The 24,589-nt window shown below is 39.7% G+C and overlaps 1 protein-coding gene across 2 annotated transcripts in view; it reads left to right on the top strand.

Annotated features, from left to right (window-relative positions):
- Positions 1 to 24,589, top strand: part of WWC3 (WWC family member 3) — a 194,937-nt gene that overhangs the window by 148,352 nt on the left and 21,996 nt on the right. For both annotated transcript variants that reach the window (XM_075915044.2, XM_075915035.2), the window contains exons 11-17: positions 111 to 685; positions 8,515 to 8,635; positions 10,729 to 10,803; positions 12,626 to 12,712; positions 13,328 to 13,520; positions 15,793 to 15,963; positions 18,501 to 18,652. In XM_075915044.2, coding sequence (XP_075771159.1) covers positions 111 to 685; positions 8,515 to 8,635; positions 10,729 to 10,803; positions 12,626 to 12,712; positions 13,328 to 13,520; positions 15,793 to 15,963; positions 18,501 to 18,652 — 1,374 coding nt within the window. The remainder of the gene's footprint in view (positions 1 to 110; positions 686 to 8,514; positions 8,636 to 10,728; positions 10,804 to 12,625; positions 12,713 to 13,327; positions 13,521 to 15,792; positions 15,964 to 18,500; positions 18,653 to 24,589) is intronic.

The following is a 24,589-nucleotide window of genomic DNA, read 5'->3' as shown; positions in this document are numbered from 1 at the left end:
TGGCCTGAACCTGGATATGACAGTTCTGAATGCATGGGCTGTTATTTTTCTTTCTATTCTGTGGTCATGTCTATAGAATTCATATATCAATGGAACTCTCTCTGTTTTAGTTTATCTGCTAGCACCCTCACAATGTCCTCTGGCAGCAGTAGAGGATCGCTGGCATCCAGCCGAGGTTCACTGGCATCCAGCAGGGGGTCTCTAAGCTCTGTCAGCTTCACGGACATCTATGGCCTCCCGCAGTATGAAAAATCAGACAGTGTTACGGACTACGGACAACACCTGCGCTTTGACCTGATTCCATTTGATTCTCTCAGTAAAGATGTCCAGTATTCTGATTCCATTGGCCATTGTAACTTCAATAAACAAAGGAGGTCATTGGATACTCCTCAGTCCCTGGCTTCCCTGTCATCACGGTCCTCCTTGTCATCATTGTCTCCTCCAAGTTCCCCTCTGGACACCCCTTTTCTTCCTGCTTCTCGGGATTCTCCGCTTGCCCAAATGTCAGAAGGATTTGAGGAGATAGCGGGCACAGGAGCCCTAGAAATGCTCAGAGCCCAGGTCTCTGTTTTGGGAGATGATGATGCCCGAGGAACAACTTCTTCCCAGACTCCTACTTACCCCATGGATGAGGAAGGATTGCGAGAAGTGGGACTACAGCTGGCAAACATCCAAACTGGTGGAGGTGAGTTGGTTTTCTTCAGTATAATTTTGCCACCAAATCTTAAAGGGATAATGAAAAACTCAACAAAAATTTAAGCATGGCAGTGTCACAGAGGATATGCATCCTATCAGTTGACTTTATTTTTAGTTAAATTGTATAATTTTTTAAAATGTTAACTAAACATTGTTTTGTTCAGAGAGGAAGTGCAGAGAACGTTTGTAGGACTTTAACATGAATTGTTAATGGGAATGTCAGCTTTTCTGAAAATATGCCAATTTTGTTAATTAAAAAGATAGGCCTGAGTGTTTACTACTTAGAAAGTGCCCTGAATGAGAGAACCTGAACAGTTTCTCACTGTGCACTAGCTGATATCACTTCTCTTGGGCTGCGTCTACACTGGCCTGATTTTGCACAAATACTTTTAACGGAAGAGTTTTTCAGTTAAAAGTATTTGCGCAAGAGAGCGTCTATACTGGCATGTGCCTTTGCACAAGGGATTTGCTTTTACTCAAAAGCATCCGTGCCAGTGTAGACACTCTCTTGCACAAGAAAGCTCCAATGGCCATTTTAGCCATCGGGCTTTCTTGCGCAAGAAATTGATGTTACCTGTCTACACTGGCCTCTTGCGCAAGAACACTTGCGCAAGAGGACTTATTCCTGAGCGTGAGCATCAGAGTATTTGCACAAGAAGCACTGATTTTGTACGTCAGTGTTCTTGCACAAATACTCGCAGCCAGTGTAGACAGGCGGCAAGATTTTGTGCAAAAGCACCTGCTTTTGTGCAAAATCTTGCCAATGTAGACACAGCCTCAGTGTGCCAGACTTGCTTACTGATAGTAGTGTGATGGACGGAAATGGAGATACCAACTCAAGTGGCCGAATTAGGAACAAACAATGAGACAACATAAATAACAGCAGTAAACCTTCCACAGGCAGATCAGACCCTTTTGTTTCACAGTTGGTATGAAGCAAGCAAGCACAACTGGCCTGTAAGTCTGTAGTGTTAATGTATGTCTTCATTTATGTGGACATGGTATGTAATGTCTATTTGTGAATTGGGGGGGCTGGGTGCTACCCAGCACCTACTCTGTTCACATGATCTGACATGAATACAGCTGTTTAAAGGGGGAAACGAATAAGTGATCTAGTTGAGACAATTAGTAATCATCAGATCTTGAAGCGTCGGAGGGGAGGGGCAGTTATGCTCTTACAATTAGGGATGTAAATTGCCATTTAAAAAGTTAACCAGTTAAATGCCAGGGGTGGATGGCAGGCTGCTCTGGCCAGACCGGGCCAATTTTGCCACTTAACTGGTTAAGCATCACCCTTACAGGATGATGCTTAACAGGTTACCCCTTTACAGTAGAGTTATTGTAAATAGGGAAGTCTGTGGTTGCCAGAGCACGCTTTCAAAAATATATACTATTTGTACTAAAATACATACTATTCCTCTTGTATTGCAAATTCTCAAGAGACTATTCATTATCGATGCTCCCCACATAAAATCCGTTACCAATTATCCAAGAACTCATGAAGGTCCCAGAGGACTGGAGAAGGAAGCTAGTTCCTGGCTTTAAAATGAGGAACAAAGAACGCTGTGGGAATTATACACCAATCAGCCTAACATCAGTACCTGGAAGCAAAGATACCGGCAAAAATGTATTAATCAGTTTGTAAACACCTTGGGTGTCCTAAAGTTATAAGGAAAAGTCATCATGGATTTGTCAAGAATAAGCCAGACCAAGCCATCCTCATTTCATTCTTTGACAGAATTATTGTCTTTGTGATTGGGGGTGCAAGAGGCGCAGTAGTTATGATCTACCTTGATTTTATTAAGGCTTTTGACACAGTCCTACTTTATGACCTCATAAGGAAACTAGGAAAATTGAGGCATAGATTAAATTGGTATATTTGATAGATCGTATTTAAAGAGTAGTTATCAATGATTGCTATCAAGCTGGGAGGACATATTCCTGCATGGGATAGTCCTCTCACTGTTCAGCTCTGAAAGCATAGGATAACAATATATGACATGGTATAGGGTAAAAGTACACCGAAGATCAGTTTGTTACAGAAGTGGGGGAGCAGATTTCAATGTCTGTGACATGGGTTTTAGTTTTTTCCCACGGTCATAGATTTGGTAGGGATCTAGTTAAATCATTTCTAGGAATTATATATGAGTGCTGACAGAAGGCTACAGTGGGGTTGGGATCAGAGGCGTAGCGAGGGTTTTATGCACCCAGGGGCAAAGGCAAAATTTGCGCACCCCTCCCTCTGCCACCTTGCGGTGGGGCCCCAAACCTGGCGCATGGCTGAGCCCAACCCTTGGAGGAAGTGGGGGGAGAGGAGGGTTTCTACCTTGTCTTCCCCTGCCCCCTCCAGTTTGGGGCCGGGCCTCAGTACTCCCTAACCTGCCAGTGGAGATGGAGGAGGGTCAGGCTGGGGGCAGAGAGATGGAGAGGAGGCAAGCTGAGGGATGACAGGAGGAGCGAAGGGGGACTAAATTGGCACCCCCCTCCAGTGGCGCCCATGGGCAGCTGCTCCCCCCCCACACACACACCTCCCTCGCTACGCCACTGGTTGGGATGCTGTTTCAATTATGTTCTCTGCATCCCGGTGAACTTTCTCTTTCTTTTAAACATTCTATTTCTTCTCTTTGTGTAGCATGCAACATTTATATTGGATGCAGATAAACATTGCAAGGCCAAAGAATGATTCTGGTGGTGGTCTTTCTAGCTGTTTTCAATGTGTGAATTTTAAAATAATTATTTAGAAATAAATGCCTCCTTCCCCTTACATTTCTTGCTTAGGCTGTTGACTCTTTTTCACTCTGTAAATTGATTGGCTAGGATAGTTTGCATTCTGTTTCACAAAATTCATAGGTTCACATAGCACTGAAGACCTGTTGTGAAAATGAACTGATACGTCAAACTCAAATACCACAAAGGTACACATACCATAGATTGGAATTCTGGGCCTTAGAGCTAGCTGGTTGGTTTTAAGTTCTTGTGTAAAGTGTTTGGTTGCTGCCATCTACTGGTGTTCTAGCATAATGCAATCAACTTTCTTAAAACAAAGTGTGTAGTAATTTTGATTAATTTTATTGCTCCTGAAATTGGGAGAGGGAATTAACAGTCCCAGCAAGATTCTTGTTTACTGCATGCAGCAAGCATGCAAGATTATTTCACATGACATCTTGTTTATGCATCTCAGTGTTGACTGGCACCTCTGCTGCTCCTCCAAATTTTGCATATATCCTGAGAGAAGCTAAGGATTGTGCTAAAATATATGGTGATTTTATGATGTGTACAGAAAGAACCTGATTGAGCCATGGCAGTCATTTCACTTGCAGGAAGAGGTTTACAAAGATCATGAGGGTGGGGAAGTGACATCTGAGCAAAACTTTATTTTTGTATTTTTTCCTGTGTCCTGTGAATTTTAATTTAAAGAACTTCCAATCATGAATATGAATTTTTTGGTTTAAATTGTATATTTAAATATATAGGAATATTTTGCTTTCATATAGAGAAGACTCAAACAAGAAAATCCATATATGTAACAGTCATCCCTGTACTTTGGGGGAAGTTTAGATTTAGATCCAAACATTGCAACCATTCTTTATCTCTACAATGGGCCTGGTTAAAATCCTTACTCCAAACTTGGGGGAAAATTCAGATGCATATACAATTATTTAGATATAAAGTTTCCATTAATGTCTGTTTTTGGTATAAAAACCTTGGCAAAGATTGAAAAATTGATTTATCACTGTGTGCTTTTCATTTTGTATCTTGTTTCTCATGCGGCACAGCAGAAAAATTCACTGTAAGTGAACTTGGAATTATTTATTGTGCTGGTTTTGCCTGTAATTCCCAGTGTGTTTTTGTGTGTAGTGTGTATGTTCTGTATGACTTGCATGTGGAGAAGAGGGTAGGTGTGCTCCTTTTGGTTTTGGTTGGTATTGCATTATATATGTTTAATCAATATGGTATACTTAAAATTTTGCTGTGTCCACTAAACATTATATTTATGGCTGTGGATGATTTCTCCAAAAAACTATTTGACAAGCTTCAGCTTTATTATATCCTACTAATGCCTGATGGTAGCATTTGTAGGTAAGGGTCTGTGTTTGCATAATAAGTTTCTCTTCAGGAGGTTGTTGAATTCTGCTGCTTAAATGCATTTTGAGCTCACGAAGTCCAAGTTCATGAAACATGGGTTACTTTTTCAAAAGTATCTGGTGATTTTGATGTGCGAGGTGTTTTGACAGTTAGTTTTGAGACACCTTAAGTCTACTTGCTCAGATAATGGATTCTCAGAATCCAATTTATGGTGTATCAGCAGACACAAAATCACTAGTTATTTCTGAAAATTCCATTACTTGAGATCCAAAGTCTGGTGTTACTTTCTGGTTGTCAAGTCGTTTTTCTTGGCATGTTCTGATATTTGCCACTTCTTCCAAATTCCTTGGGATTTTACTGATTTTATCAAGTTTTTCCGTGGTCTCCAGGCAGCAAGAAAAACATCAGAAAGTTGCAACATTGTTGTCACATCACTTTTTCATGACTTCACCATGTTTCATTTTGAGATCAGGTTTTCCCACCAGACAGACTCCAAAACATGACACCTCAAAACAGTTTGCAAAGTGCCTGTTACATTTACAGGATTTATTTTGTCTCCTATATCCACACAAGCCATCCATGCAATGAAAAATTGCACCTGTGTAACCTGAATTGATTTTTAAACTGAAACAGTTATCCTGGTGCAAAAGGCACCAAAATAAGTCTGTGTCTCTTTTAAAAATAAAAGGGTCCATCAAGTCTTTTGCACCAGTATAACTGTGCCAGCTCATAAACCAATTCAAGTTACACTGGTAACGTCAAGTTTGCTACATGGATGGCTTTTGTGTGGGTATAGGAGCTGAAAGTAAAATCTGTAACCATAGCAGGCACTTTGCAAGCCCTCTGTTTTAGGGTGTCATCTTTTGGACTATGTCCAGTAGGAGAAACTGATCTGAACATGCAACATAGTCATGAAAATTTTCACACCTTAAATTATGCGGATGCAATTTTTTCATATAAACAAGGCAAAAAATGAAACTAGTAGCATTAAAAAACTAAAATCACTGTTGCAAACCAGCTTGAGGGCCATATAGTGGGGCATCATAGCGCGAATATAGTTTCTTCTATCCTTTGTTAAATCTCCTTGGAGTTGAGGAGTTTGCTTGTATTTTTGGTAAAGTTGAAATGCATTGTGTTGCATAATGATCTCTATTGTACAATTAAGATGGGAAGCAGCGATCCAAGAAGGCTTATTTGTTCTTCAAGCTCAGGCACTGCTGCTCATTAGAAGGAGATTGGAACACTTCTGATTGAAGATTTAAATTTCCCAGATAGATATAGAAAGCTAGAAACATTACATTTGGTGGATAGTAAACATGTCGTCTTATCAATACCTAGATAGAGGCAAACGCTTGGATCCTCTTGCATCTAGTTGTTTGAATCCTGCATAAGTCTTTTCACCTTTTTCAATTCTTGAAATACATTGTTTTCTCAGCCTTTCGAGTTTGTAATGAAGAAAGTCATGTAGGACAGTGGCTCTCAACCTCTAACAGACTACTATATGTCTTTGAGGAGTCTTGATTTATCTTGTGTAATCCCAAGTTTCATCTCACTTTAAAACTACTTGCTTACAAAATAAGACATAAAAATACAAAACTAGCAGAGCACATGATTACTGAAAAATTGCTCATTTTCTCATTTTGATTATATAACTGTAAATCAATTCGAGTATAAATATTGTTCTTACGTTTCAGTGTATAGTATTTACAACAATATAAACAAGTCATTGTATGAAATCTTTATTTGTACTGACTTTGTTAGTGTCTCTTTTATTATGTAGCCTATTGTAAAACTAGGCAAATACCTAGATGAACTGACGTACTCCCTCATACCTCTGCCTACTCCCAGGAGTATGTGTACACCTGGTCAAGAACCATTGATTTAGGTGACAGCTAAGATCTATCTTGAAGTTCTCTAGTGGAACGTTAAAACACATGATTAATTTAATCCTGACCAAAGATTTCTGGTGACAGCAGGTACAGTTTGAATCTCTCTCTCTAGTCTGGAATACTCTAGTCTGACAACATCTGTGGTCTGGCATGATTTTAGTTAGACAGCTGTCTACTTACTATGGGTGCGGCCAAGTTTCCTGAGGTCCTATAAAGTTTGTTTACAGCCACCAGTCCTGGCTCTCAGTGGTCTGTGCTGTTGTTTAGCTTTAATTTAACCCTAAATATCTTCCAAGAGCCCAGTAAGCAGTGGAAGTGATGGTAATGCTGTTAGACAATATTGAACTTCATGGTTCAGCAAATTCTCTAGTTCAGCACCAGTCAGGTCCCAAGGAGCCGGACTAGAGAGATACAATATGTACTGACATATGAAAACCAGCAGCTGCACAAATGCAGTCATTTGAGATCTTTCATGAGCAGTCACAGGGTTCTTTTCATACTGCATAATCTCTAGGATGCACTTATTAATTAATTGTGCTATTTCTCATAGGACAAACATGTTTTTTCTCCGTGGTAATAGGCTGTATGCTTTAGTCAGTTTTTCCAATGTATTGTGCATTACATCAATGCATGTGCAAACCCCCCCCCCCCCCCAAAAAAAACCAGTTACATTAAAGGGTTGCTTGTTGCATTTTGATGCACCTCAACACCACCCCTTAAAATATCACAGCATGGATAAACAGGGGAATGCTATGTTTGTTTCTCCCTCCCCCACTTGGGAATGCCACATCTCACTACTCTACCTTCCTTAAAAAACTTTTAGTTGCTTTCCTGCTTTCTCTTTTAGTTCTGCCTTTGAGGGGAAGGACGTTAAATTGAAAAGATCATGTAAAATGCCTGTGCAATGACAAAACACAGAAATGAGTCTGATGTCTCTTAGAGGCTCAAGAGATGGCATTTCAAAATGTGTAGGGTCTTTTGAATGTGCGTAACTTTGCACAGCAGTTCTTGAGCTCCGTCACTTGTGCATGCTCATTTGAGGTTCTACACTTACAACACTCACTGGCACATGTCAAACTATGTTGATACATTCTGATATCTTATGAGATGAAAGTGACTGTCTATACTCTTTTTGTTTGAGTATGCTGGTAAGGCTGAGGGGTAGGTGTGTGTGTGAGAATGGAATTCTCATAATTTAAAAAAAAATCATCATTTAAAAAAAATTTTTTAAGGGTTATCCAGCTCTACTTGTCAGGTTCAGGTCTATTTTGAGAGTGTGCCTAAAAGTAGAAGCTCCTATTGTGGTCTGATATAAACCAGTTTGATTTGTGGTTGTGGAATTCATTTTTAAAAACAACAACAATGAAAAAACAGTACTACCAACAGCAAATTGCTTCCTTTCATTTTACTTTTTAAATAGGTGAAAAGAAATAGGCATTATGGCTATTTCCAATGTATCACACATTTATAAAGGGATGGCTAATAGGTAAATCTTAGTGTTAGGATATAGTGTGTATGCTGGGGTTTGGGCTGTGTAAGGCATACCCCATTAGTGGTGGTTCTCTCAGAAATATGTTGCATAGAGATGAGATCAGCGTATATTTATCTTGTCATGGAGAAATTAGCGCTCACATGCTTCCTAAAGTCTCCATCACAGTAACTCCACTCTTTTTAAAGTATTTTTCTAAGTTGCAGTAAAGTTCCAGCATGTGTAGTTGTACCTTTATCAATTGTGAGTTTGTTTGAGAAGTTAAAGATATTAAATTTGCTTTTTGTATAATGCATTGTGAAGGATTGTCTCAACTTAATATTTTCTTCAATTTCCTCCCTTCCCCCATTACAGCGGTAACTCTACGCGAAGACAGTGCAAGAAGGTCGGAGAGGCGAGCCAGGCGAGTCTCAGCATGTCTATCCGATTATTCACTGGCTAGTGACAGTGGCGTGTTTGAAGCTTTAAGCAAAAGGTCAGGTGTATAAATGCACAATAAATTGGAAATGTCCTTTTTCTGCAACCTGAAATCTGCAAAAATAGTTTGTAAATTTCTGAAATAGCTATAATTTTTCATATTGGACACATGATAATACCTAATATTTAGTAATGTAAGAATATTAGGTTGAAATGCTTTAGAAAGAATAGAAACTGGCTACATGCAATTCCACTGTCATTTTCACAGGTCATTTCATCTTGTCCTCTAACACTCCTGATAGTCTAGTCTGTAAGAGATTTTTCCTTTTACTTGTAACATTTTGCTTTTTCCTCTTGCTGAATTAGTTGTGCTGTCTCATCCTGTTCTAATACCTTTCTGTTTTCAGCATCTCTCATCATATATTTTATTTATATTTTATCAATATGAAAATAATATTTTACAAAGTATTATTTGCTATTGTGGAATCAGCAGGGCAACAAAAATGATTAAAGGGAAGGAATAATTAATTTATGTGGAAAATTGTAAAATTAAAATGTATAGCTTGTCCAGATGATGATTTAAAGGGAGGATGTATAACAATATACGATATCCTCCATGAATTTACACAATGTGTTTAAATTTATGTAGGATAGTCCCATCAATGGCTATTTGCCAAGATAGGCAGGGATTCTGTTCCTGGCATCTGTCGATCAGAAGCTGGGACTGAGCAACAGAGGGTAGATCACTTGATGATAACCTGCTCTGTTCATTCCCTCTGGAACACCTGGCAAAGGCCACTGTTAAGAACATAAGAACAGCTGTACTGGGTCAGACCAAAGGTCCATCTAGCCCGATAGCCTGTCTGCTGACAGTGGCCAGCACCAGGTGCCCCACAGAAGGTGGACCGAAGACAATGGTCAAGCGATTTGTCTCCTGACATCCTTTTCCAGCCTCTGACAAACAGAGGCCAGGGACACCATTTCTATCCCCGGGCTAATAGCCTTTTATGGACCTAACCTCCATGAAATTATCTAGCTTCTCTTTAAACTCTGTTATAGTCTTAGCCTTCACAGCCTCCTCTGGCAAGGAGTTCCACAGGTTGACTACACGCTGTGTGAAGAAGAACTTCCTTTTATTAGTTTTAAACCTGCTCCCCATTAACTTCATTTGGTGTCCTCTAATTCTTCTATTATGCGAACTAATAAATAACTTTTCTTTATTCACCCACTGTTGGAAAACAGGATACCGGACTACATGGTCTGAGTCAGTATGGTCGTTCTGATGTATAATCGCTGTAAAACATCAGTCAAGGAAAGAGTACTCTTTAGAGTGATCTAATTATGAATTTCAAAGTGTAATGGAAAATAAAGCAAAACAAGTTTAAGCCAAAAATCTGGAAAAAGTCATTCTAAGTGTGATATTTCTTGGACTGTGGAAGAGTTTTTCCAGGGTAGTTGTAAAAGGCCCATTCCTTGAATCATTTAGAATTGGTCTAATCTAACAACTGTAGAACATACAGCTGAATGTCCTGTAGTGGTAGGAGCCTAAGTATGGGTATGTCTAGGTTGTAGAAATAAACCTGTGGCTGGCATGTGTCAGCTGACTCAGGCTTGGGCTGCAGAACTATAAAGGTATGTCTACACAGCAGCATTATTTTGGAATAACTGACATTATTCTGAAATAACAAAGAGCGCATCAACACTACAAGCCTTTATCTCTAAACAATGTTGAGCTGGAGGACTTCTTACTCCGACTCCTGTAAGCATCATTTTATGAAGAGTAAGGGAAGTTGCAGGAAGAGCGTTCTTCCTTTGACTTCCTGCTGTGTAGACAGCATCTAAAGCTGAGTTAAGCTATTTCGACTTAAGCTACACAATTGACATAGCTGAAGTTGTGTAGCTTAATTCAACTTTAGCCATGCTGTGTAGACATGCCCTAAAACTGCAGTGTAGATTTGGGGTTTGGGCTGCTTTACTGCAATGTAGACATATCCTATATCACCTAATGGAGTTTTTCCCATGTTTTCTGAGTTGCATAGCGTGAGGTCACAAAAATCCATTTTTGCATGTTAAATAGAAATATGAATTTTAATAATAAAATAAACCCTTCTAAATCAGCGTGTAGTTTATAGTTGGCTTTTTTCCATATAGGAATGAGGATGTTGAAGATCTGGTTTACAGTGATGTTGCCTGCAGTGAAGAACCACAAATACATGTTGGATTCCTGTGAGTAATGACCCTTGGGATCTTTAGTAGATGCTGCCCACCAGGATTCTCATTCTAGGCTCTTACCTATTAAACTTTGAGCATTGAGGGCAGTGGTAGCTGGGTGTGGGCATGAACCAGACCCTTATTAGACATCATGCACCAACCACTGCAGTATACTAATACTACTGTCAAGTATTCCATTCAGTTCCCTCTACCTTGATTGGAAAAGGAGCACCTGGTTTGTTGCACTGTTCCGTCTTTCTTTTCATTGTTTAGAATCCCTTTGTGAGTAAGAAGATGAGGATTTGTCTCGGTATATGAGATCATCAACCTTTCTCTAGCCCCTTAGTGTCATGTAAGGCACAGTGGAAGACAGGTTTAAGGCTGCTTCCCAAGTATCCCCTTGCAAGCCCTGGCATGAGGGGGAAGCCGAAGGGAGAGTGGATACAGCATACAGAGCTGCATGAATTTCAGGTATCACTGGCACTTGTATGGCAGCTATGGGCATCTAGACAAGCCGCCAAGACTGGCTACTTTGTGCCAGGGCCCTCTCAGCCCTCAGAGCTGTTCTCCACCCAGGCAACAGGTTTCGTTCTGTGTTTCCAAAAGGTGCGGCACAAAATCTCAGCTAATATGTTTAACATGTTTGTTCAGTTTCCGTACTTGTGTTGACACAACGTGAACTCCGATTTATACCACATGTGAATTAGTAAAAGAGGGCAGATCATGGTGAACATTTTTTATCGGTAGACGTGTTTTGGCTACGCCTGTAATTTTACTTTCTCTGAATATCATTATGTAGGTTGGACATCTCTGGTCTGGTATCACTGGGACCCGATCGGTTCCGAACAAGAGAATTTGCCAGACCAGGGGAGGTCTCCTGCACCGGCCCCCAAGCCCATCATCAGCTGGTGGCAGGCAGCCCCAGCAGGCAACCCTGTCCCCCCACCCCCAACCTGGCTGGCTTCCTGAGTAGCCCAGATTCTGGCTCCTGCCGCAGGGCTCCGTTCCTGTGCAGCTGGGAGCAGCCACGGGGATGGGTTCTGAATCTGGCCTTGTGCAGCCCCAGCGTTGTCCCTGTGCAGCCAGGGAAAGCCATGAGGCTCCAACTCCAGGGCCCCTCACAGGCCCAGCTCAGCCCAGGGAATCCAGGCTTGGCCCCTGGCCCTGTGCTCCTGAGGATTACTGGAGGGCTCTGGCACAGATCCCACGCTTCCCCCAACCCGGCTGCCAACTCTGATGTCCTGCCAGCTGGCCCTCCTGCCCTTAGACTCCTGGACTCTCTGCTCCAGGAGCATCTGAGGTCTTGCCAGACCACAGATGTTGCCAGACCAGAGTGTCCCAGATTTTGGAGATATAACCTGTATTGGTACAACTTTTAGGGCTTGCAGTAAAATCAGTATGAAGGAGCTTTGCACCAGAATTAGCTTATTCCCCTGCCATATGAAAATAGCTCTTGTGGTCTTAAGAGTACCTTCATGCAGATACAAACCTAATCTACATTAAGATGATTGTACTGTTCCAGGTATAGCCATATAATGAAAGCAGTACAACTTTTGTGGATAGATAAGCAAGCACTAGTTGTGGCTGAGGGTTGGCAGCAATGAGAATTTATTTTTTAATGTAATAGTTCTTGGTTCTTATATTGTTTTTCTTTAGTGTATTATTGTAATGATAATTGCTTTTCTCTTACCTGAATATGATATCCAGAATCACATTGGATGTTAATAGTTTTAACTAACTTCATTCAACCGTATGTGCATAAAATATGTATCTTATTCCAAATCTGGCAAGCTAAACACTGAGGAGTTCTGCTAATTTAGGCAATCTATTTTTCCAGGCATGATGATGGAAGTGAATGTCTCCTAGTCCACGTATTACAGTTGAAGAACTTTACTGGGCTTGTGCTGAAAGAAGGCTGCAAAATGTAAGCTCAAATATCACCAAAGATCTGATTATTACACATTTGTTTTTATTTTGTGCCCCCAAATATATGAGCTTGTCTAGATGCTTTTTGTATAAAATAGTATAATATTTGGGGAAGCCTGAAAATTTGGTACATTTTGGTAGCTATCTAATTTGGGGGATTTTGTGTTAATACTCAGGGAAATTAACAAGTGACTATTAAGGAAATAGCTTGCCATGGGCTCCCAGGGACCCTGGCCTTGCGCTCCTGGCCCTAGGCTCCCACAGGGCCCCAGCCCTAGCTGGCCCTCCTGATATTAGGCTCCCAATGTAGGTGGCAGGCTCTCAGAAGCATCCATGGTCTGAGTGCACCAGTTTTCAGAAGTGCAACCTATAGTTATATTATAATGTCTCTGTTATTAGTGGAAAGTGGACGAACAGCTCAATTTTGTTTCGTTCACTTGATGAATGCAAGACTAAATTTGCTAACTGAAGAGATGAAACAGTGTGGTGTGAATGTAGAAATGCATTTATTTTTATTGTTCATAGTTTGATTTTTAGAAACTTAAAAAGATAATTTGAATTTAGTGTTCTTTATTTCAGTTGTGCTTGTCTGTGCTTGTTTTGCTGTTCCCAGACACATTCGAGTTTACTTACCTCCACTGGAGTCAGGCACACCAACCACTTACTGCTCTAGAGCTTTGGAATTCCAAACTCCATTAATATTTAATGAAGTTTTCAGAATCCCTGTGCATTCAAGTGTATTGAAATTAAAATCGCTGCAGCTGTATGTTTGTTCAATTGACAACCAGCAGCAAGAGCAGCTCTTGGTAAGTGGTCCATTTTTTTCCTGGAAAATACTATGGTATTGTGGGCTTATCAGTTCCTTAATAAAAATAACTTCCATATCAGCAGAGGACTAACGTTTTCTTAAGCAAAAGAGAAGTGTAGTTGATATCTGAAGGTAGTATGTTGATATGGGGCATTTCTCTAGATTATACACAATCATGGCCGTTTTTCCTTCCTCAGAATGACTGATATAATTGTTTGAGGTCTGAGTGGCAAACAAAAATAATTAAATATAATTTAAGGATGGACTCTTCAAAAAGCCATTTTCACACTCAGTGGGTTTGTACTCCTCGGTCACTTAGGAATTTATGAAAATCTTTCCCTCAATGTTTAAAAGAAATTAGCAGGAAAGTGGTTTTGGTCTTGAAATACGCCAACGTTGTAATATTACTTGCTGTATATTTGTGATATTTCATCACTTTTCAATACAGAGACTTACTGAAATGAATAAAGTTCTGGTGCCACTAATTCCTGTGAGACTTGGTAGATTAAGAATATTAATAATTTAGAATTACATAGAAAATTATTGTTATTGCCACCAAAGACTGACAGAAGGAAAAACATTGTATACAAGTCACCCTTTCTTAGTGGCCTGAAAATGGAGTTTCTTACATATTCTTTCATCTGCAAACTTGTCCTTCATACTTATAGTGGTGACCTTCTGTGTTATCAACTCATAAACTATTCCAAGAAGATCATAGCCTTTTCCCTGCCTTTGATCCACGTATCCTATTCATCTTTCTCTGCCATCGTTGATGGCTGCTTTCTCTTCACCTGAAATACCCTAGTTAGTGGTTTTTCCCACAGAATAAATTCAAAGCTCAATTTAGCCTTGAATGAACAAAAGACAGACTAAGAGATAGATGTTCTTTCAAGTAGCCCTAGACTTCATATATTTATTTATTTCCTATATCAGTAAAAGTTTTATTGTATAGCTTCCATTCTGCGGTCCTTGTTTGACTCACTAATCTGTTTTTGACTGTCAGAACTTTCTTCTGGAGGAACGTGTGTGCTTTTTAAAAAACAAATACAGACCTCTCTAATAGGACCTTCCACCTTTGATATTTAGCATCAGTGTCTGTAAAAGATGTTTTTCCCTAGTATTGAGCCAAAATAAATATCTACTGTGGAACAAGCCAGCCCTTTTTTGATGATGAAACAAGTACACCAAATGAATAGTGTCTTCCTTCGTTTGTGGTACACAATATTGACCTATATTTCCCAATATATTATTTTTTGTTCCTTTCAAAGGCATTTGTGCCTTATCCCCTGTCCACGAGTTCAAACAGAGCCCCAGGGAACTTTCAGCATGGAATTACAATAAAATAAATACATTATATATTTTCTAATTAACCCTTTTTAAAATCTGCTTAAAGCGAAATACAGTTTCTGAATGAATTTCTTAACTATCTTTACTGTTACATACAGTTCATCAGCTAACTTGTATTGAGAGGTCTAAACTGTACTTTTTACATAGCTTATTTAAATGAAAATTACCCCTGCTGATCGGTTCATACTATAGAAATATAAAGTTCCACTGCTAGATAGATAAAGATATAAGCTATAGGTGGATGAATTGGGATGAACAATTAAAACTTAATTGGGATCATTTAATCCCTTGCTCTTTGTTGCCCCTTTGAATCGAGGGCATCTAAAGGTGATTTACAGAGGAAACAAATTTGCTTTATTCCCTATATGACTTCTTTATGATGCATAAGGAAGTTTGCAAGTTTTTACTACTTAGTTTTTTATATAGGAATTCCAGTCTTGTCTTTATTTCCCCATACTCCCTGAAGACCACCTTGATGAGTAGAAAACTGGCGAAATTATAATGTCAGAGAGATCCTGCAAATGAAACTCGATTAACTGAGAATACTAGTGATTTTTATCCAGATTAATTTTTTCCTTCAATGACAGTTTAACTCAAATGTATGAATAAACCCTAGAGTGTAAAGTTATCTTTGTACAAGATGGGACTGAGATTGCAAACACCACTTCCAGAAAACCTCAAGAACATCAAACTTAGCCATTAGAATCTTAGTTTAAAAAAACCCTCTTTTGTTTGGGACAGGGTTTGGAAAGAAAGTATTTTAGCATATCATAAATATGCAAAACAAGTAAGATTTAAAAAAAAATGTAGGTCAGCTGTAAGATGTACTATTTTAATGAAGTATTTCTATTAAATGGAATAGTTTGTACCTAGGAAGTGGTATATTCTTTTTCCGTGCTTATTTTGGCCTATCATTTTTACAGGGCATTGCTCAAATTAACCTGGCTGATTATGAGAGTTCCACTGAGATGCAGCTTCATTGGTATCCTGTCCAGATATTCACTGGTTCAGACCCACAAAGGGTGAGGGACAAAAACCGGTGTGAAGAAAGCACTCTTCCACTGTGTACTGGAAATACAACTACAGTGAAATCGGTATGGCGAGAAAGTAGTTGGTTAACTTTAAGTGACGACTCATCCTCTACAAGTTTGTTTGCATTCCTATGTGGAATTTGGATACAGGCAGTCCCCGGGTTATGTACAAGATAGGGACTGTAGGTTTGTTCTTAAGTTGAGTTTGTATGTAAGTCGGAACTGGTACATATTGTAGGGGAAACTCTAGCCAAACATTTCTCCAGAGCTCAATTTTATTCTCCCACATCTCACTTCCCTCAGTCCTTTATTCTCAAGCTGAGGTGTCTGCTGAGAAAAGCCGCTCCGCGTCTCCCTGGTCTGCTGGGGGGGGGGGGGGGGGCGCTAGCTTCGCGGTTCCCTGGTCTGCTAGGGGGAAGCAGCTAGTGCAGGGTTGCCTCACCCCGTTTGTAAGTAGGGATCCGATGTAAGTCGGATCCATGTAACCCGGGGACTGCCTGTACTATCTGCACAAATAGATGAAATTTTACCTTTGTTTTTGTTGGAGAGAGCACCATCAAAATTGAAGCTGTCAAATTATTTTAAAAAATAACAAATTAATCTTGTGATAAAAATTAATTGTAATTAATTGTGTGATGAATTGTGCAGTGAAAAATAGAATACCATGTATGTAAATATTTTTTGATGTTTTATGTTCAAGTATATTGATTTCAGTTACAACTCAATACTACATGTACATTTCTCACTTTATTTTTTACCACAAATATTTGCGCTGTAAAAAATTTTATGGTTCACCTAATATAAGTATTGAAGTGCAATCTCTTTATCATGAAAGTTAAGCTTACAAATGTAGACTTATGTACAAAACAAATCTTCATTCAAAAATAAAACTTCAGAGCCTACAAGTTGACTCAGCCCTATTTCTTGTTCAGGCATTTACAGGAAGTAATGCTGACCACTTCTTGTTGGCAGTGTCACATGAAACTGAGAATAGGTGTTTGCATGGCACTGTTGTGGCTGCCATTGCAAAATACTTACTTGCCAGATGCACTGAAGAGTCTTCTGTACATTCATGCTTCAAACACCATTCCAGAGCATATGCGTCCATGCTCGTGGTGGGTTCTGTTTGATAACGATCCAAAGAAGTGTGGATCAGTGCATATTGATTTTCATCATTTGTATCAGATGCCATGAGTGAAAGGTTGATTTTCTTTTATGGTCAGTGAAGTTCTTTAGTTTCTGCATCAGAGTGTTGCTCTTTTAATACTTCACACCTATATCTTTTTTGAGATCTCTGAACAGTATTCAAGATGTGGGCATACAATGAATTCATACAGAAGCAATAAGATATTTTCTGTCTTATTCCCCATTTCTTAATGATTCCTAACACTGTATGCTTTTTCAACTGCTACTGCATGTTGAATGGAAGTTTTCAGATCTCTTTCTTGAGTGGTAACAGCTAATTTAGACCCCATCTTTTATATGTGTAGTTGGGGTTATGTTTTCTAACAAGCTGTAATAATCACATTCTGCAGTTGTAAACAAGAAGTGGGCAGCATTATCTTCTGTACACAAACATGTTTGGCTGAACTAGTAGTAGGACTGAATGGTCCTTTAGGCTCCATACTTTTACATTATATTGGAGTAATTGCATAAAAAAATTCTACATGTGTAAATCAAACTTTTACAATCCAGAGATTGCTTACTTGTCTGAGGTGAATTGAAAAATATTTCTTTGGTTTATTGTTTTTGCAGTGCAAATATTTGTAACCAAAAATAATATTCATTGTACATTTTGTATTGTGTGTAGAAAAAATCAAAACATGTTTAATACATTTCAAATGTTGGTCTATTGTTTAACAGAGTGATTAGAATTGTGATTATGATTTTTAAGTACAATAAGTTTTTTAGTTAATTGTGATTAACAGCCCTAGTCAAAATCACATGTATGTTTCTACCATTATAATTAAATACTAAAACATAGCTGCATAGATAATCAAAGCATAAGTAATATATGCATATGTATGTCTAAAAGGTCAAAGTTTCAGTATCACTGAATTTTAGTAGAAAATATAGCTTTCCTATATGTGGGGAGTGTTTTGTGTTAATTTCAGTATTTGAGAATGACTCGAAAACCAACATTTTCAAAATATTTTATAAAATAGAAGAATCAGGGGTTTTTTCAGTGTAAGGAACACTGCATTGCAACTGGTTAATTCTTTTCACTGTGAAAGACAATTTTATACTGTGTTTTATTCCAGTTGCATACACAGATACTCCTCAAGAATCTGAAAATATTTTAAGTTTTGAAGCATCTTTAAAGGAAATCAGAAATCTTACTCAGTTTTCCACACTCATGTTTTGTAAACATTTATGCTTGTACGCAATCCTAATCCTATTACTGCTATTTAAAATAAATGTAAAACATTCACATTTTGCCAAGTGACTAAACCTTTATGTTTTGATATCTCATGAGTACAAAGTCATGATTCAGGTCACACTTCTCTGAGAGTATTACAACAATTCTTTTATTCTGAAAACTCCATAAGAACCAACTGCTGGTTTAAGCTATTTTATTTGAAGTCTATTTTCTCTTCCAGGATGCAGTGACAGCCCTATTAGCTAGGACCACAGCTCAGCTGGAAGCAGTAGAGAGAGAGCTGGCAGAAGAAAGAGTGAAATTGGAGTACACAGAGGAGGAAATCCTAGAGATAGAAAGAAAGGAAGATCAGGCAGAAGCTGTATCAGAAAGGTAAAAATAATAGGCTAAACCCCAATCAAAAAGAATCTGTAAGATCTCAGCTGAAGTTTACACTGTGGTTTTCTCCCAGAGTACAACTGCAAAAACAACATTTCTTACTCTGAGTTCTGTTCTCTGCCTGTATTCAGTGTCGAAGATCATTATAGTTTATGATCATGTGCAATCAGGAAGGAAACCAGCTTGCTCTCAGATCCCAGCTTGAGTTTGCAGGGATGGCCGCTAGGAAAGTGGTAGAAGACATCTTCTTGTTATAAATTAAGTAATTTGGCAGGGAGCTCTTGTGGAGCAGGAAGCAAGTAACCCTTCATTGTCATTGTTATAGTCACTTTCCAGAATGTAATTTGCACTTTAATTAAAATTCTGTTGTATTTATGAAGAGAAATTTAAATACAGTTGTATGTTGCAGAGGAAACAAAGTTGAAATGTAGACAGACACTTCATGTCCTCACCTTGGAAACATCTATACACATTAGTTTGGGATTAAGCTACACATTTAGGCATTTTAAATTGCTTATAGATGACCTTGTACAAAAATTAGAAATGGAGTTCATACTGTAAAAGGATGCATTTTCTGGAGGAAGAGGGGGATTGATATGTATATATTAACAATACCATGGTATGCTATTTCCTTAACAATAAGAGCAGTTTGTACACTAGAGATAATACAGTGCTAGTAGCTGAACGGGATGGGAAACATGCAAATGTAGAAGACATTCACTACTCTAATTCTACAGAGCATTTTTTTAGAATTTTTCTGAATTTTATTAACCCCCAAAGCTATGTTGTAAAATGCATTGTGAGTGGATTACGCTTCTCAGCAGAGATTCATCATGCTGTGGAGAGTTTTTTCTTATTATGGTTAGATCCTTGTATAAATATTAGACTAATCCTAACTTTATTCATAAATAGGGTAACATGTTCAGAAATGTCTGAGAGAATTAAAGGCTTATTTAAGATACATTATGCACATGGATTCCACTGTTGGTACCCTGGTACACTTATACACTATGTACAAGAAGTTTGATTCTTTTTGCCAGCAGTGTCCAGCCCAGCTGTATCAACCCTAGATGTCCTCACACCCTCTGCCTGAGAATATAAAGGATAGAGTGGGCCCTGTTATCTCCTAATTCTCTCATCACCTTTGGTAGTTAGATGGAACTTCTGCAGTGTCCACATTTTCTCTGCACATTGAACTAATGTTACTTAACTTAGTTAATTGCCTGTGGGTAATATAACTACAAAAAGTTAGTGGCTTCTTAGATAAGATTCACATATGCTAGTAAATTTCAGTTAGGTTAGCAATATGTAAGAGAAATGTAGTAGAAGCGAAATTTCTAAGATTCAAGACCTATCCCTTGTACAGTATTTTGACGTCTGTTAACAGGGTACTCCCTGGCTGTGTCTAGACTACACCTCTCTGTTGACAGAGAGATGTAGATTAGGCACATCGAAATTGCTAATGAAGCAGGGATTTAAATATCCTGTGCTTCGTTAGCATAAACGTGGCCACAGCTTTTTTTTCCCTCTAAACGGAGCTTTTTTGGGGGGGGGAGGGGGAACGGCAGTCTAGACACGTATCTGTCGAAAATAAATCTTTTTTTTGACATCCTGTAAACCTCATTTTTTGAGGAATACAGAATCTGTCAAAAAAGGGTTTATTTTTGACAAATCTGCGTCTAGACTGCCGGTTTTTTTCCCCCAAAAAGCTCCATTTCGGAAAAAAGTGATGGCAATGTTTATGCTAACAAAGCACAAGATATTTAAATCCCTGCTTTATTAGCAATTTCTATGTGCTTGATTTGCATCCCTTTGTCGACGGAGATGCAGTCTAGACATAGCCCCAGTGTCTACTGTGCAGAGGAGAGGGAGACACTTTGGACTAAAGTTCCATTTGTCAGTCTTTCTCCAGATGGCACTTTTCAAGAGATCAGTGTGAGACGCTTCAGACACTGAAAGACTTCAGTAAGGCCTCGTCCATTTGGTCGGTCTCTCTCTGTTAGTGCCAACATTCCGCCCTGAGCTCTCTGGCCACATCTCAGAGTTGCAATCTTCTGACGAGCAGGAAGAGCCTCGCTCACCTGTTCCTATCAATCATACGTTGTACCGCTTATCAATTAAAAAGTTATTTCAGTGTTTCATATAAACCAATCCATTCACTGCCTCCTCCCCCCAGCCTCACTTAGCCCTGAAGGTAGCCAATCTTCACACATTTGATGTAATGTTTAGTTCTGTGGCACCTTAGAGACTAACATATATAACTATTTGTCACCTTTGTAAGTAGAGCTAAAGTATATCCTATATCCTTACAGAGGTTATCCAGGTAAATCTCCCACTACATGTATACTTGCTAGGAGTTGGACCGGTTAGATGAACTTCATCACATTAGAGTTTATTCCCTGAGGTTTCAGACATGTTCTATTGCCTTTTAGAACTATATCCCTATACACTTCTTGGTACAAGTGCTGAAGGAACCGACCAGGGGCCATGTGCAGCTTGACCTGTTGCTTACAAACAGGGAGGAACTAGTAGGGAAAGTAGAGCTGGGTGACAACCTGGGAAGCAGTGATCATGAGATGGTAGATTTCAGGATCCTAACCAAAGGAAGAAAGGAGAGTAGCAAAATACCCATCTTGGACTTCAGAAAAGCAGACTTTGACTCCCTCGGAGAACTGATGGGCAGGATTCCCTGGGATGCTTACCTGAAGGGGAAAGGAGTCTAGGAGAGCTGGCAGTATTTTAAAGAAGCCTTATTGAAGGCACAGGAAGAAACCATCCCAATGCGCAGCAAGAAAAGCAAATATAGTAGGCAACCAGATTGGCTTACCGGGGAAATCCTTGGTGAGCTGAAACACAAAAAGAAGCTTACAAGAAATGGAAACTTGGACAGATGACTGAGGAGTATAAATATATTGCTCGAGAATGCAGGGGAGTTATCAGGAAGGCAAAAGCGCAATTGGAATTAAAGCTAGCAAGGGATGTGAAGGATAACAAGAAAGGTTTCTACAGGCATGTTAGCAAGAAGAGAGTGATCAGAGAGGATGTGGGGCCCCTACTGGATGAGGGAGGTAACCTTTTGACAGATGATGTGGGAAAAGCTGAAGTACTCAATGCTTTCTTTGCCTCTGTATTCAGGCATAAAGTCAGCTCCCAGACTAATGCACTAGACAGTGCCATAGGGGACAGAGGTGGACAGCCCTTGGTGGGGAAAGAACAAGTTAGGAACTATTTAGAAAAGTTAGACATACACAAATCCATGGATCCGAGGTGAGGGAGTTGGCAAATGTCATTGCAGAGCCTTTGGCCATTGTCTTTGAAAACTCATGGAGCTCGGGAGAGATCCCGGCTGATTGGAAAAAGGCAAATGCAGTGACCATCTTTTAAAAAGGAAAGAAGGATAATCCTGTGAACTACAGACCAGTCAGCCTTACCTCAGTCCCTGGAAAAATCATGGAGGGGATCCTCAAGGAATCCATTTTGAGGGACTTGGAAGTGAGAAGAGTGATCAGGAATAGTCAATATGGATTCACGAAGGGAAAGTCGTGCCTGACCAATCTGTTCAGCTTCTATGATGATGTAACTGGCTCTGTGGATATGGGAAAGTCAGTGGATGTGATATACCTTGACTTCAACAAAGCTTTTGATATGGTCTCCCACAATATTCTTGCCAGCAAGTTAAGGGAGTCTGGATTGGATAAATAGATGGTAAGATGGATAGAAAGCTGGCTAGACTATCAGGCCCAAAGGAGTAGTGATCAACGGCTCAATGTCAGATTGTGGCGATAGGTTTCTGGTGGAGTATCCCAAGGATCTATTCTAGGACCGGTTTTGTTCATCATTTTATTAATGACCTGGAAGGGGATGGATTGCACCATCAGCACATTTGCAAATGACACTAAGGTAGGGGAAGAGGTAGGTGTGCTGGAGGGCAGGGATAGGATCCAGAGTGACCTAGACAAATTAGAGGATTGGGCCAAAAGAAATCTGATGAGGTTCAACAAGGACAAGTGTAGAGTCCTGCACTTGGGACGGAAGAATCCCAAGCATTGTTACATGCTGGGGACCAACTGGCTAAGTAGCAGTTCTTCAGAAAAGGACCTGGTGATTACAGTGGATGAGAAGCTGGATAGGAGTCAACAGTGTGCCCTTGCAGCCAAGAAGACTAATGGCATATTAGACTGCATTAGGAGGAGGAATGCCAGCAGATCCAGAGAAGTGATTATTCCCCTTTATTCAGCTCTGGTGAGGCCACACCTCGAGTATTGTGTCCAGTTCTGGGACCCCCACTATAGAAAGGATGTTGGAGAAGGTCCAGTGGAGGACAACCAAAATGATTAGGGGTCTGGAGCGCATGACCTATGAGGGGAGTCTGAGGAATTTGGATTTGTTGAGTCTGCAGAAGCGAAGAGTGAGGGGGATTTGATAGCAGCCTTCAACTTCCTGAAGGGAGGTTCCAAAGAGGCTGGAAAAAGGCTGTTCTCAGTAGTGATGGATGGCAGAACAAGGAGCAATGGTCTCAAGTTACAGTGGGAGAGGTCTAGGTTGGATATTAGGAAAAGCTATTTCACTAGGAGGGTGGTGAAGCACTGGAATGGGTTACCTAGGGAGGTGGTGGAATCTCCATCCCTTGAGAGAGTCCTGGCTGGGTTGATTTAGTTGGGATTGATCCTGCTTTGGGTAGGGGGCTGGACTTGATGACCTCCTGAGGTCTCTTCTAGCTCTATGATTCTATGACATGAAATTTCTAGGGCACTATATGGAGCTTGGTCCATGTCTTTGCAGGACACCCCTTTTTTTGGCAGAAGCTTTCAAATCAGATGCATGTTTTTGGAAGGGCTGTCCTGTAGTCACAAGTAGGACTCCTACCATCCACCTCCTTGCAAACAGATGGTGACTTTGTTAAATACTAAGAATGAAATCTATAGTCACTCAAAGACGAAAATAAAGCCCTGCCCTGATTGTGGGTCTTGGGGATGGGTTATCCACATGGATTCCATGACTCACTCTCCTTGCTACTATGCAGTAATTCCCTGAGATTCTGTATTGGTGAAGGAATTGAGGGACTGTCGGGCCTGCTCAGCCCTTTAAGCCTAGGTTGCAGAGGACACAAGGATATCTAGGGTGCAGGCATGGCTCCACCTGTCCAAACGAATTCAATCTTGCATGTATGGTATGCATGTGTACTGGGAGTTGAATCTCTGTGAACAATTCATACATAAGAGCCACAGTTACTGTAGGTAACTGACCATACTTTCCACTTTGAACAATGACTGTCACTTCGGAGCCTAAATCGCTTAGGTACTTCTGAAAATTTTACTCAGCCCAATATGAAAACTTACTTGACTAATGTTGAATTATGTTTTATAAAGCCTGTAAAAAGACACAGTTCTGATCCACATATTGAGTGAACTAAATTATGTAAACTGGAAAAGCCTGTTATTTATCAACTTGTGCATATTTCTGAAAACAACATTGCTATTCGATTTTTAGATTCTCAGAGATAGACTAACCCAAGAATGTCCATATTTTAACAAAAGGAATACTTTTTTTTTTAAATATCACTTTTCTTGACTGCAGACTTGCTCCATCTTTAATCCTCTTGGCTTCATAGACACCCGTTCAGTTTTAAGGATCTTTCTACTGCAATTGCTACTTCACGTGTCACTTTTTATTGCCATTTTTATTTTTCAGTTCTAGGCTGGTTTTACATCGTTGCAGACTAATCCGTTTACTTTTTGTGTGGCCCTGGCTGCTAAAAAGTGCTAAAAGTGTCTAAAGTAAACTATGACTTTTTCTTGGCAAATATTACTTATAGCAAGATTCTTTCACCCTTTGCCACTCACAACTGTGCCAAATCAGAATACACAGGAAGTGAAACCTCTAGGACACGGTATCCATTTTAGAAATAGGTAAGCCACCTGGGTCTGATTC

This window comes from Pelodiscus sinensis, chromosome 1 (genome assembly GCF_052426305.1).
Source record: "Pelodiscus sinensis isolate ZL-2025 chromosome 1, ASM5242630v1, whole genome shotgun sequence".
NCBI classification, from domain to species: Eukaryota; Metazoa; Chordata; order Testudines; family Trionychidae; genus Pelodiscus; species Pelodiscus sinensis.
The sequence above is the reverse complement of the archived record's forward strand: the minus strand, read 5'-3'. Positions and strand labels throughout refer to the sequence as shown.